This window comes from Thalassophryne amazonica, chromosome 5, assembly GCF_902500255.1.
Source record: "Thalassophryne amazonica chromosome 5, fThaAma1.1, whole genome shotgun sequence".
Lineage (NCBI taxonomy): Eukaryota > Metazoa > Chordata > Actinopteri > Batrachoidiformes > Batrachoididae > Thalassophryne > Thalassophryne amazonica.
Window position 1 is genome coordinate 35,167,343 of NC_047107.1, and position 15,051 is coordinate 35,182,393.

Here is a 15,051-nt window from a genome sequence, read left to right on the forward strand (position 1 = left end):
AAGCCGGCGCTCCTGGACTTCCTACCACCGCCAAACACCCCCCAGGTGGACACGACAAACTGATTCTCTGTGAAGCAAAGAGAAGGTGAGGTAAGTCAACAGATACAACTATATCTTCCAATAAACACACGCTATCAGCAACACACTCAGGTCAGTGTCCTTTTTTTTACTTTATGCAAATGAGCAGCTTCTCACAACAAGTGGAGGATCACTTATCCTTCACGCCACAGCAGTGAGAAGCAAACTGCACAATTCTCTTCCCAATTCCAGTATACTGTGTAACAAAACACCAAGTTACTATCAACAATTACTTAAACACTTAATTACCTTTAGTGTGTGCTGACAGCATGTGTCCTCACCCCTCCCTGCTTCACGGGCTCGATGTGTCAAAACCCAGGCGCGGTCCTCAGCGTCTCACAAACGAACGTCACAAGGTCGAGTTCCCGGCAGTTCTGCTCAAATCACACATGACTTAAATGCAGAATGCCATCCAATTATCTGCTTCAGCTGCAAGTCGTCCAGGTTGCACGTGAGCACCAATCACAGGTGCTTTCCATGATGTTGATGAGGGTGAAGACTCTTCAGCCAGCACCTTCTTCACAGACAAATCAGCCCTCATGCCACCTGGAGAGCAAAGAAAAGAAAAGAACACCAAAACATCCAGCCACGCCCCCCCAACACACAACAATAATGAGTTGGAATGGTGTGTGAGTCCAGAATGTTTTTAGAACCTAGACATCAACAGTTTTTAGAAGAATTCAACCCTTTTATTTTGATGAATGAAATAGTTTTTATTTATTTATTTATTTATTTGAACAAAGAAAAAACAACAGGCCCAGACAAACAGAAAGAAATAGTGCACACATCAATACCCAAGAACAGAGAATGAAAAACAAGATACATCTTCAGAACTGCTGCTTGTAACATGAAGTGCAAGGTGTTGTTTACGCGGTGTCCCATGGAGGGCATTATGTGGTCACGCAGATCCCAAGTGGATGAGGAAGGAGTCCCAGATGGTAATAACCATGTGGAAGAGTCCGTTCGAGAAAGTCTCAAATTTTACATCTGTATGACGGATATCATGTCTGCAATCCACTTTTTAAAGGATGGAGGAGTTGGTGATGTCCACTCATAGAGAATGAGCTATTTGGCAACTACCATGCCTAACCTGAGAGACAACTGTGTGGCTTTAGGGAGACTCATAGAGGCTTCTGAGCAGCCGAGAATGGCCAGTTCAGCATCAGGGGAGATGGCGCACATACGCCTTTGAGTACCAAACAAATATCTTACACCAGAATCCTGTCAGAACACAGCAAGACCAGAACACATGAACTACGTGCTCTGACACTTTACATCTGTCACCCAATGGGTAAAAGCAAGGTAAATTTTATGTTTTTAAATCTTAATTTTTTTTTTTTTTTTTAACTTAACTGTGACCAAAATGATTGTGTTTTATTTGTAAACTAGTGTGTTGCCCGTGGGGATCCACTGGCTCTAGATTGGGTAGTATTTCTAAAATAGGTAGTTGACATTTTTCAAGGGTATTAAAAAATTAAGCAGTGAGTTGGAATGGCGTGAGTCCAGAATATTAATAGAACCTTAGACTTCAACCATTTTTAGAACAGGAACCTCAGCCCCTTTTATTTCCTGTTAATTATGTGTTTTTAATGTTAATTTACTGTCTTAATCTATTTAGAAATTGTTTAGGTTCTTGTTATCATATACACACTATCATCATTATTGTTATCATTATTATTTTTTAATTTTATGATTCTATTTTGTCATTTGAGTTTTAAATGAACCACAATGGAAATAAGTATTTTCACTTTCTTGTGTCATCCAACACAATAAATGACTTCACCCAACCACTAACCAAAAAAAAAAAAAAAAGTGGAAAAAAAAGTTTTTTGTTATCATTCATATTTTCTGAAAAATCGATAAAAAAAAGAAAAAAAAAATCCTGCCAGGGTATTTAAATGTTTGAGCAAAACTGTATACTATCTCCATAATGTCACCACAATACAACAATCAACAGACATGAACAAATAACACCATACATCACATTTATGTGCAGCTATTTACAGTTTTTGGTTGGGAGACAATGTCTGGTTAAATTCTATGTGTACTCTTTCGCATTCAGTTTTTTTGGTGATATATATATATATATATACAGTGAGGAAAATAAGTATTTGAACACCCTGCGGTTTTGCAAGTTCTCCCACTTAGAAATCATGGAGGGGTCTGAAATTTTCATCTTAGGTGCATGTCCACTGTGAGAGACACAATCTAAAAAAAAAAAAAAAAAATCCGGAAATCACAATGTATGATTTTTTAATAATTTATTTGTATGTTACTGCTGCAAATAAGCATTTGAACACCTGTGAAAATCAATGTTAATATTTGGTACAGCAGCCTTTGTTTGCAATTACAGAGGTCAAACATTTCCTGTAGTTCTTGACGAAGTTTTCACACACTGCAGCAGGGATTTTGGTCCATTCCTCCACACAGATCTTCTCTAGATCTTTCAGGTTTTGAGTTTCAGCTACCTCCAAAGATTTTCTATTGAGTTCAGGTCTGGAGACTGGCCAGGCCACTCCAGGACCTTGAAATGCTTCTTACGGAACCCCTCCTTAGTTGCCCTGGCTGTCTGTTTGGGGTCATCTTCATGCTGGAAGACCCAGCCATGACCCATCTTCAGTGCTCTTACTGAGGGAAGGAGGTTGTTTGCCAAAATCTCGCAATGACCCCATCCATCCTCCCTTCAATAAGGTGCAGTTGCACTGTCCCCTTTGCAGAAGAGCACCCGCAGAGTATGATGTTTCCACCCCCATGCTTCATGGTTGGGATGGCTTTCTTGGGGTTGTTCTCATTCTCTCAACATGGTAAGTGGAGTTGATTCCAAAAAGCTCTATTCTGGTCTCATCTGACCACATGACCTTCTCCCATGCCTCCTCTGGATCATCCAGATGGTCAATGGTAAACTTCAAACGGGCTTGGGACATGTGCTGGCTTGAGCAGGGGGACCTTGCTGCCCTGCAGGATTTTAAACCATGACAGCATCATGTGTTACTAATGTAATCTTTGTGGCTGTGGTCCCAGCTCTCTTCAGATCACTGACCAGGTCCTCCTATGTAGTTCTGAGCTTTCTCAGAATCATCCTTACCCCACAAGTGAGATCTTGCATGGAATCCCAGGCCGAGGGAGATTGACAGTCATCTTGTGTTTCTTCCACTTTCTAATAAATAATGATAACAGTTGTTGTCTTCTACCAAGCTGCTTGCTGTTGTCCTGTAGTCCATCCCAGGCTTGTGCAGGTCTACAGTTTTGTCCCTGGTGTCCTTACACAGCTCTTTGGTCTTGGCTGTGGAGGACAGGTTGAGTGTGATTGATTGAGTGTGTGAACAGGTGTCTTTTATACAGGTAACAAGTTCAAACAGGTGCAATTAATACAGGTAAAGAGTGCAGAATAAGAGGGCTTCTTATAGAAAAATAACAGGTCTGTGTGAGCCAGAATTCTTGCTGGTTAGTAGGTGTTCAAATACTTATTTGCAGCAGTAACATACAAATAAATTATATATATATATATATAAAAAAAAATCATACATTGTGATTTCTTGATTTTTTTTTTTATTTTTTTTTTTAGATTATGTCTCTCACAGTGGACATGCACGTAAGATGAAAATTTCAGACCCCTCCATGATTTGTAAGTGGGAGAACTTGCAAAACCGCAGGGTTGGGAGAACTTGCAAAACCGCAGGGTGTACAAATACTTATTTTCCTCACTGTATATATATATATATATATATATATATATATATATATAAAATAAAACTAGAGTGTGTTGAGAAGGTGGAGGGAATATTTTGAGAAGCTGATGAATGACGAAAATCAGAGAGAGAAAAGGCAAATGATGTGGAGAGAGTAAATCAGTAAGTGCAAGAGATGAGTAAGGATAAAGTGAAGGCAGCTGTGAAGAGGATGAAGAATAGAAAGGTAGTTGGTCCAGATGACATTCCAGTGGCACATGGAAATGTTTAGGAGGGATGGCAGTGGAGTTTCTAACCAGATTGTTTTACAAATCTTGGAAAGTGCGAGAATGCCTGAGGTGGGAGACGAAGTGTGCTGGTTCATATTTTTAAGATCAAGGGTGATGTGCAGAGCTGCAGTAACTACAGAGGCATAAAGGTGATCAGCCACAGCATGACATTATGGGAAAGAGTAGTAGAAGCTAGGTTTAAAACAGGTAAGATCTGTGAGTAGTAATATGGTTTCATTCCAAGAAAAGAGCACTACAAATGCAATGTTTGCTGTGAGTACTGATGGAGAGCAAAAGGAAGGTCAGAAGGAGTTACATTGTGTGTTTGTGGATTTAGAGAAAGCTTTTGACAGGGTGTTAAGAAAAGAGTTGTGGTATTGCACGAGGACGTCTGGAGTGGCAGAGAAGTATGTGAGGGCAGTGCAGGACATGTACAAGGATAGTGCACAGTAGGAATGACAGATTCATTCAAGGTAGAGGTAGGATTACACCAAGGATCAGCTCTGAGTCCTTTCTTGTTTGCAATGGGTGATACACAGGTTGACAGATGAGATTAGACAGGAGCCTCCATGGACTCTGATGTTTGCAGATTTTGTGATCTGTAGTGAGAGTAGAGAGCAGGTTGAGTCGAGCCTGGAAATATGCAAAGATACACTTTGGAGAGCAGGGGAACGAACGTCAGTAGGAGCAAGACTGAGTACATGTGTGTGAGGAGCGGAAGCCCAGCGGAATAGCTACAGTTACAAGGAGTAGAAGTGGTGAAAATAGATTAGTTTAAATACTTGGGGTCAACTGTATAAAGTAATGGAGAGTGTGGTAGAGAGTTGAAGAAGAGAGTGCAGGCAGGGTAGAATGGGTGGAGAAAGGTGGCAGGAGTGATTTGTGACCAAAGAATACATGCGAAGAGTGAAGCGGAAAGTCTACAAGACAACTGGTCAGGATTAGGAATGAACATATCAGAGGGACAGCTCAGGTGGGAAGGTTTGGAGACAAAGTCAGAGAAGTGAGATTGAGATGGTTTGGACATGTGCAGAGGATGGACCCAAGTTATACAGGGAGAAGGATGCTGAGGATGGAGGCACCAGGCATGAGGAGATGAGGGAGGCCAAGGAGGAGGTTTATGGATGTGCTGAGGGAGGACATGCAGGTGGTTGGTGTGACAGAGGAAGATACAGAGAACAGAGTGAGATGGAAATGTTTGATCTGTTCCCCTAACAGGAGCAGCTGAAAGAAGAATATATATATATATATATATATATATATATATATATATATATATATATATATATATATATATATATATATGGGTGATTCTTTAACTATGGGCACTATTGGCCTTGTAAATGTAATTTCCACCACACCATTACCTTACAATATAAAGCGCCTTGGGGCAACTGTTTGTTGTGATTTGGCGCTATATACATGTGCTCTGATGTCACTGTTTATCTCCATAGAAACTACCCACACAATCTTTCATACAAACTTTTTAAAGGGACATTATTGTTGTGGTGGAAATTACGGCAATAGTGTGGGACAACTACATTTCGTTTAAAAAAATCACAACAGTTGTATGACATTGAATACCCCAATTATGTTTTGATTATTTTATTGATATTTTATTCAGAGATATTTTAAAACATTAGAAAAAACGTTTTTTTTAATATTCATTTTCATCATTGAAGATCATAAGTCTGGGTGTGGGACAAGCACAAAACGGCAATATTTGCATATAATGATGCTGAAAAAAGGTGAAAAAGTCATCATAGACTACTAGAACAAATTTCTTAAAACACTTTCATTGTAAAGATAACTATAAAAGTGTGAAATTTCCCCTTTTTTCTTTTTTTCATAAAATATGATCAAGGGACATAATAAGTGCCCGTAGTCTAAGAATCACCCATATATATATATATATATATATAGAGAGAGAGAGAGAGAGAGAGAGAGAGAGAGATAAATATATATATATATATATATATATATATATATATATATATATATATATATATATATATATATACAGTGTGGAAAATAAGCATTTGAACACCCTGCGATTTTGCAAGTTCTCCCACATAGAAATCATGTAGGGGTCTGAGATTTTCATCTAGGTGCCTGTTCACTGTGAGAGACATAATCTTAAAAAAAAAAAATCCGGAAATCACAATGTATGAAAGGACTACAGGAAACGTTTGACCTTTGTAATTGCAAACAAAGGCTACTGTACCAAATATTAACATTGATTTTCACAGGTGTTCAGATACTTATGTGCAGCAGTAACATACAAATAAATTATTAAAAAATCATTCATTGTGATTTCCGGATTTTTTTTTTTTTGATTATATCTCTCACAGTGGACATGCACCTAAGATGAACATTTCAGACCCCTCCATGATTTCTATATATATAATATTACCACCAGATTCAGATTTTATTCATGATAAATTTTGTTGCTCTCATTCAAACTTTAAAATAAAATAAAAAAGAAATATGAACCTTTCACTGCTGGTATTGATTCAGAGCATGATGTAAAATTTGCCATGTTTACGTTGTGTGTTGAACTCTTCAATTCTTGCAGGTATTTCTGAGTCGAGAAAACACTTTTTTTGGTGAAACCAGAGGTTGAACTGTGTATGACCTGTGGTTTAGACATCCAAGTTGTTTCCCCCTGGGGAAGCTACATCAATATCCAACATACAAAAACATTTAGTGTCTGACACACACCACACACACACACACACACACACACACACACACACACACACACACACACACACACACACACACACACACACACACACACACACACACACACACACACACACACACACACACACACACACACACAATGGAGTGGCCAAGTAAACAAAAAACAAAAAAGAACAAAACCATAATTTATAGTCCAGAAAATACGGTATTATTCTTTTTTGAATGTTCATTTTCACTTGTTTTCATTGTTGTATTTCTTTTTTCTTTCTTCTTTCGTATGATGAACTATGGCTGTGGTGAAACTTCACATTTAAAGGAGCAACTTCCACCTTACTACCAGCCATGGATGGACATTGCCCTGCACGTCCCCGAGCTTGTAAACTCTCATGAGTTACGCTCCTGTATTCACAGGGTAAGTGATATATGTACAACCCAATTCCAATGAAGCTGGGACGTTGTGTGAAATGTAAATAAAACAGAATACAATTTTTTGCGAATTCTCTTTGACCTATATTCAACTGAATACACCATAAAGACAAGATATTTAATCTTCAAACAGATAGACTTTTTTGTTTTTGTGCAAATATTTCCTCATTTTGAAATGGATGCCTGCAACACAATTCAAAAATGGGGACAATAAAAGACTGGTAAAGTTGATGAATGCTCAAAGAACACCTGTTTGGAACATTCCACAGGTGAACAGGTTAATTGGAAACAGGTGAGTGTCATGACTGGGTATAAAAGGAGCATCCCCAGAAGGCTCAGCTGTTTACAAGCAAAGATGGGGCGAGGATCACCACTTTGTGAACAACTGCGTGAAAAAATAGTCCAACAGTTTAAGAACAATGTTTCTCAATGTTCAATTGCAAGGAATTTAGGGATTCCATCATCTACAGTCCATAAAAACCGACATCATTGTGTAAAAATCTTACCGTGTGGGCTCAGGGACACTTCAGAAAACCATTGTCAGTTAACACAGTTCGTCGCTACATCTACAAGTGCAAGTAAAACTCTACTATGTAAAGTGAAAGCCATACATCAACAAGATCCAGAAACGCCGCCGCCTTCTCTGGGTCCGAGTTCATTTGAATGGACAGACGCAAAGTGGAAAAGTGTGCTGTGGTCTGATGAGTCCACATTTCAAATTGTTTTTGGAAATCATAGACGTCGTGTCCTCCGGACAAAGAGGAAAAAGACCATTCAGATTGTTACCAGCACAAACTTCAAAAGCCAGCATCTGTGACGGTATTGTGGTGTGGTTAGTGCCCATGGCATGGGCAACTTCCACATCTGTGATGGCACCATCAATGCTGAAAGGTACATCCAGGTTTTGGAGCAACACATGCTGCCATCCAAGCAATGTCTTTTTCAGGGACGTCCCTGCTTATTTCAGCAAGATAATGCCAAGCAACATTCTGCATGTGTTACAACAGCGTGGCTTTGTAGTAAAAGATTGCAGGTACTAGACTGGCCTGTCTGCAGTCCAGACCTGTCGCCCATTGAAAATGTGTGGCTCATTATGAATCGCAAAATACAACAACGGAGGACCCGGACTGTTGAACAACTGAAGTCGTACATCAAGCAAGAATGGGAAAGAATTCCACCTACAAAGCTTCAACAATTAGTGTCCTCAGTTCCCAAACGCTTACTGAGTGTTGTTAGAAGGAAAAGTGACGTAACACAGTGGTAAACATACCACTGTCCCAGCTTTTTTGAAATGTGTTGCAGGTATCCATTTCAAAATGAGCAAATATTTGCACAAAACAATAAAGTTTATCAATTTGAACATTAAATATCTTGTCTTTGTGGTGTATTCAATTGAATATAGGTTGAAGAGGATTTGCAAATCATTGTATTCTTTTTTATTTACATTTTACACAACGTCCCAACTTCACTGGAATTGGGGTTGTACAATCAAATGGTAAATAAAGTAGCATAGTAAATGAATTTATTTTCAAGGCAAAAGCATATTTGGGGTTGCATAGTAGATACTAAAGGTTTTCATCAGAATGCATTAAATTCCTATTGTAGTTTTTTCAAGTGCCCACAGAAGGATGGTTAATATCCCAAGAGCACTCCTATTGATATGGTTTCTGCAGAAAAAGAAGCTATCTCAACAGTATAAAAGTAATCAGCTGATTTTAAGAGTGGTTGAAAGTGTGTTAAAGATGATCCAAGCTCTAGATGCCTACCACTGCTACCACAGAAGAAAATATGGTCTGTTATTACATGTTAATGAACAATAACTGAGCCACTATCAATTAATAACACTAAGAATGTCCATGTGAAAGAACTGAGAAGATTCTTCATGTCATGGGCTAGAAGTTAGACACATTTTATTGTCACTTTGGATAGTATAGTTAAACAGCTGGTTGAAGACTTGGTCAAACAGACAGCCAGAGGTCACTACACAGGGGGGCAGTACATGGCAGCAAAAGTGTCCAAAACAGGACGTTATCTCTCAGTACCCCTTCAGGTCTAAGGTGAAAACACGTGTGCTCAGTACACTAGGTGGCAGTCTTTCAAAAATGGGAACAATACAAGGGTATTCAAACTACAGACTTAGATCAGAAAACAGAACAGTCTTACCAGGCAATCAGAAATCCACAACTGCAATGAGAGCTCCAAGGTGACAATGAGGAAATGAGGTAATTCATGGAGGGTTAATAACACAAGGAAGCTCTGGGAACAATCACAAGAGGAAGCTCTGGAGATACCAGTGAGATAGCAGGGCTGCACCATGACGATCTTGTGGAGAACACATGAAAGAGTCTATTAAGGATGCCAGACAATTAATGGCAATAATGCAAAGGCACAAGGACACCGACACATTAATCAGGAAGTACTGGTGCACGGAGAGAACAGAATAACAGTAATAATAAAAAAAGTGGAAATGCATGAACACAAAGCATGAACAACTACTGGGAGGAAACACAAAGACGGCGAAGAGAAGGCAGGAGTGAGTGGAGAATATGAAAACAAAATCTGGGTGAGACACACCTGTGGAGTGCATTGTGGGAAACATGACACAGAGAAACTGGGGAGACAAAACAATGTAAAGGGAAAAATAGACAACAAACTAGTGTGAGTACAAATACTGACCAAAGCCCATACAGTATTGCCAGGGTCGGACTGGGAACAAATTTTGGCCCTGGTATTTTTCCTCTGGACCAGCCCACTATTGGCTCGACGAATCCATTCCCAAACACGCACACCCACCCGTCCATACCGAACCCCCAATGAACAAATACTATACACCTAAACACCATGAACACACACCTAAACACACACTTTCACTGTCATTTCACCTTGATCATAATACAAAACGCGGACCCGGCGCCACGAGGGGGCGTCCTGATAACATTAAAGGCAATTACATATTTTGATGAAATTATAAGTTTAAATGACTATATATATATATATATATATATATATAAAACATCATGAGGTTTATGTCACAGAAGTCCTACTTTACAATCACACTGCAGTCATTGTTAAATTATTTCCTTTTGCATTTATAATAAACATTTGTATTTATTTAGTGTTTGTTTTTCTGGTTGAAATAAGATATAAATAATCTACCAGACTTCAAAAAATATACAAGTTTCCATGTTATTTTGTCTAAAAATAAATGTCTGATACGGAAGCTCTGAGCTGCCAAGCCCTAAAAAATATTTGGCTCAGTATCATGTAATTACGTGATAAGTTTCATGTTATAACGTGATAAATATCACGTTATTTCGTGATATGAAATTATCATGTTATTTCATGATGCGGTATTTTCACGTTATAACGAGAAATTATCACGTTATAACAAGAAATTATCACGTTATTTCATGATATGCAACTATCACGTTATTCTGACATAACAAATGATCACGTTATTCTGAGATATGCAACTATCACCTTATTCTGAGATAACAAATTATCACGTTATTCTGAGATATTATCACGTTATTCTGAGATATTATCACGTTATTCTGAGATATTATCACGTTATTCTGACATATGCAAACTATCACGTTATTCTGAGATATGCAACTATCACGTTATTCTGAGATAAGAAATTATCACGTTATTCTGAGATATTATCACGTTATTCTGAGATAAGACATTATCACATTATTCTGAGATATTATCATGTTATTCTGACATATGCAACTATCACGTTATTCTGAGATATGCAACTATCACGTTATTCTGAGATAAGAAATTATCACGTTATTTCGTGTTTAAGCATTTATCATGTTATTTCATGATATGTAGGCTATTCGCTTCAACAATTCCCAGGTTCAGTCAAGGAACATGGCTCGTCTACATGACTTAATTCAGTTCTATTTCAAGCTTGGTTTAAGGCATGGTGAAATTCTACAGTTGTTGAGCACTGTAGATGCTATTGTTGTCAGTATGCGTACTCTGCGAAGGATTTTGAAAAGCATGGGGTTGTACCGAAGAAAGAATGAATCCGACCCTCTTGACGTTGCATCATTTCTCATTGATCAACTGGGGTGGACATGGAGGCTGCACGGATACAAGTTCCACCATCTCAACTGCATCCAAGCTGGATATGTTGTCACCCAAAGTACGGTGAGACATTTGCTGAAGTTTCTCGACCCCAATGGTGTTGAAAGAAGACGACGAAATCGTTGATGCGACGCTTGTACTTGAACCCTGGGCCTAATTACATGTGGCCACGTTGATTCTTATGATAAATTAAAGCCGTTTGGTGTGTGCATAAATGGAGCTATTGATGGATTTTCAAGACTCGTTGTATGGCTTCATGCCTATTCAACAACAGCAATCCCGAAATCATTGCTGATTATTTCATAAGTGAAGTTGAGAGGAGGATGGGACGCCTTCCAGAATTCGCGCAGATCTGGGAACAGAAAATGTCACAATGGCCGAAATGCAGAGGTTCTTATGCTGGAGTACCAATCGCAGCATCGTCAGTAACTGCTATATCGCTGGGTCTAGTAATCACAATCAGCGGATTGAAAGCTGGTGGGCGTTTTTAAGAAGTCATCATGCCCAGTACTGGATGAATCGTTTTCAGGAACTTAAGGATAAAGACTGTTTCTCTGGAGACTTCTTGGACAAGCAGCTTATCTTGTTTACTTGCCTGTCCATCATCCAGGTGTGTTTGGCTGATTTGATGTTCAACTTCTCTGACATAATAATAATAAATCATTATTGTCATCATCATTAACTATTACAGGAAGTAGCATAACATACAAGGTTACATTTATCAATCAAAAGAAGGCCTGCATTGGCCTATGTCACTGAATGTGCTTTAGAAAGACAAAGGAGAAATATAGGCCTATCTATATAATACACGTTTATATAACCAGTAATGATTTTGGGATTGTGCTTTGTTGAATAGACAAATCATGGCTTTTCAAAAAGCTGTCAATATTATACTGCAAGTAACAATTTACATATTGTTTTTTAATAGGAGGAACTGCAGCAAGTTGCACAGTTGTGGAATACCCATCTCATCCGAAAGAGCAGGAATGCAATAGCTCCGAGTGGACGTCCGATTCTCATGTACCACCCTGCCCCATCTATTTGGAGGACAAGATTACTTGAAACAGGTCCCTCAGGTAGCAGTGGAGGCTTGCAAAGAAGAATGCCAACAGAGAGGACCATGTCCTTGTGATGAAACAGTGTTTGACATGTGCTTGCCTTATAATGGCAGAGAACTTCTTACACTCACCTACCACAGCTGATGAAGCTATAGAGCTGTATCTTTTCCTGAGAGCATACATCCTTAAAGACCTGGACACTATCCCATGATAGCTGTATCTTTAGTGCTAAGAATAATGAATGGTGAACATCTAAAGCACAATGATCATGTTTTTGTTTTGTTCTTTACTTGATCAATTTTTTCATGAATTCCTGCCCTAAATCTGCAGTTAAAATACTCGACATATCTCTAGTAGTAACATTACTGTCCCATACGATGTAGTGGCCATGCAGTGCTGTGACCTGAATACCTATAAGAAATAAGTGTTGTTAGACAGGTAAATACAGTAAAATGTATAAGTAAGAGGGCATTGTTTAACAGGGTAGTGTTAGAATCAAGGAGTGGTTATGTTTCTCAACACAAGGGGGCGCACATCAACATAACATGGAGGTTTATTGTGCTTGCTTCCTTCAACCTCTTCGCTTTTGTTTTCATAAAAGTGAAATAAACCTAGACACAAAAGCTGTTGTTTCACAGCATATAGTATTAGGGTCTAACTGTAATCATTGAAAAAATGAGACATACAAGTGTAGTAACATACAGTAGATGAACCATTATAGTGCAACAATGCTCTCTCCCTCTGAGCTCAAAATGCATTACATATCACATACAAGTTGTCAGGTGAAGACAATCACTATGTGAAGACATAACAGGATTTAAACACATTGTGCTCTGTGGGAACCTATCAACAGTTAAGAATTCAATTAATGTCTTGAACCGACTGTACCTTAAACTCATGAACATAAGACAACAGACTTGCTTTGTTTAAATTTGACAGATTATAAAATGCTCTGCTCCAATGTCTAAAAATATGTTCAACAACAGCTCTCAAGCCGATAAGGCACTTTATGACTGGTGTCACTATAACAGGTAAAACGACTTACAGAGTAAAAAAAAAAAACTGTTGTGAAAGTGTAGTGACACGGACCCACAACAGGGGGCGCAAATAAACGGCCAATAGATGAGCCAAAAATGAAATGTGCACAACGAACATACAGACAATCTTAGAATATAATTACAGTCAATCCACAAAAGGTGACGTGTGGGCAGGCTCGAGGATAGAAGACGTCCGTCCTGAGAAGAGCCGGAACCACACGATTTCCGTTGCCACAGAACCTGGTGAATACTGGAGCCGCCAAGTCCCGAATTCCCAGGTGATCACCATCCCCGACTGTCGGATCTGGTACTGCTGGCGAGAACAAAGACAGTCAAGTGTGGGTGTGTGTACACCCAGTAACAACAATGGTGGGAATGCCACCTCCACCTCTCACTCAATAAGTTGCAGCGATCCCTCAGAGGAAAAAGAGTGCCGTCTTGCACAGCCTCCACAAAAAGGACCGGTACTCCTGCAAACACTCACAATAAAACTGTTTACAAAATACTACAAAAGGCTGAGGATATTACCTCTAATGAAGTACGATATCTCGGCGATGAGGTGGAGATGACGTCTGGGTTTTATGGAGTGCGATGATGTAGAATGCGTGACAGCTGTCAGGAATTAATGAGTGACAGCTGTCACTCCCGGCTGTGTCCGTGGCGGCAGCGCCCTCTCGTGCCTGAAGCCCGCACTTCAGGCAGGGCGCCCTTTGGTGGTGGGCCAGCAGTACCTCCTCTTGTGGCGGCCCACACAACAATACAATAAATGCCGATAGAACTGTTAACTTTTAAACCATTTCTGTTCAGATGTTCAAACATACATACCCGTAATCCTTCTGCTTCTGCTACTATCAGATGAGATAACAACTATATCATAGTAAACTTACACAATGCTAAATTCATACGAGGTATTATTGATCAGTATGCTGTTAAAATTTGGTGCGTAGTCAGGATAGGAGGCATAGTCCATGGCAGTTCCAGAACTGGGCCACAGGTGTGTGCTACAGGCCGGCGTGCAAGTCCATCTGCAGGTGTAAACATGATGTCAATCTTGTCAACGCAGACAACATCAGACCCTGTCATGAACCTTAGCATCCTTCTCAGACCAACATCATCCAGTCCCCTGATGTACTGTTTCAGTAAACGAAAACTCTGGTTTTCTGCTTGAATGGAAGGAGAAGCTTCTAGTAATTTCAAAAGGTTTTTAGTTGTTGGCCTTTTTTGTCTTCGTACATAAGCAGAACATGTGTGTGTTCACGAAAGCTTCTTTCAGGGAGGCACCAGCAATTAAGGACATCTTCTCGCATGCATATCTTGGCTTTTGGATCAGCTGTTTGTGTGCCACCTTTAGAAGGATGCCTTTCAAATTGTTTTGTGTTGGAACGGGCTGTCACATCCAAGCGGTCCAGCAGATCAATTAGCTCATCCCTGTCGTCCTCTGAAAGATCTTCTTTTAAGGCAAGTAATGATTAACTTCCTATCTGATTGACTAACAAACAGAAGAAGACTTTCAAAAAGCACATCATCTGAGACCTCATTCTCACCAAAAATGAGTGAAACTGCGAAAGCGGGGGATAAGCGACAGGGAAAATAGCCATGGTCTTGAAATCCTTTGAGTAGGATTCGGCCAATGGATTTCCATTCTTCCTCTTGCCATTTAGGACACAGAGATGGAACTCTCATGTCCTCC

General features: G+C 39.4%; 1 protein-coding gene across 1 annotated transcript in view; it reads left to right on the forward strand.

Moving 5' to 3' along the window:
• The first annotated feature begins 7,022 nt into the window (after positions 1-7,022).
• ido1 (indoleamine 2,3-dioxygenase 1) overlaps positions 7,023-15,051 on the forward strand; it is a 33,270-nt gene continuing 25,241 nt past the window's right edge. Inside the window, 1 exon segment of the mRNA XM_034169552.1 lies at positions 7,023-7,154. Coding sequence (XP_034025443.1) covers positions 7,023-7,154 — 132 coding nt within the window.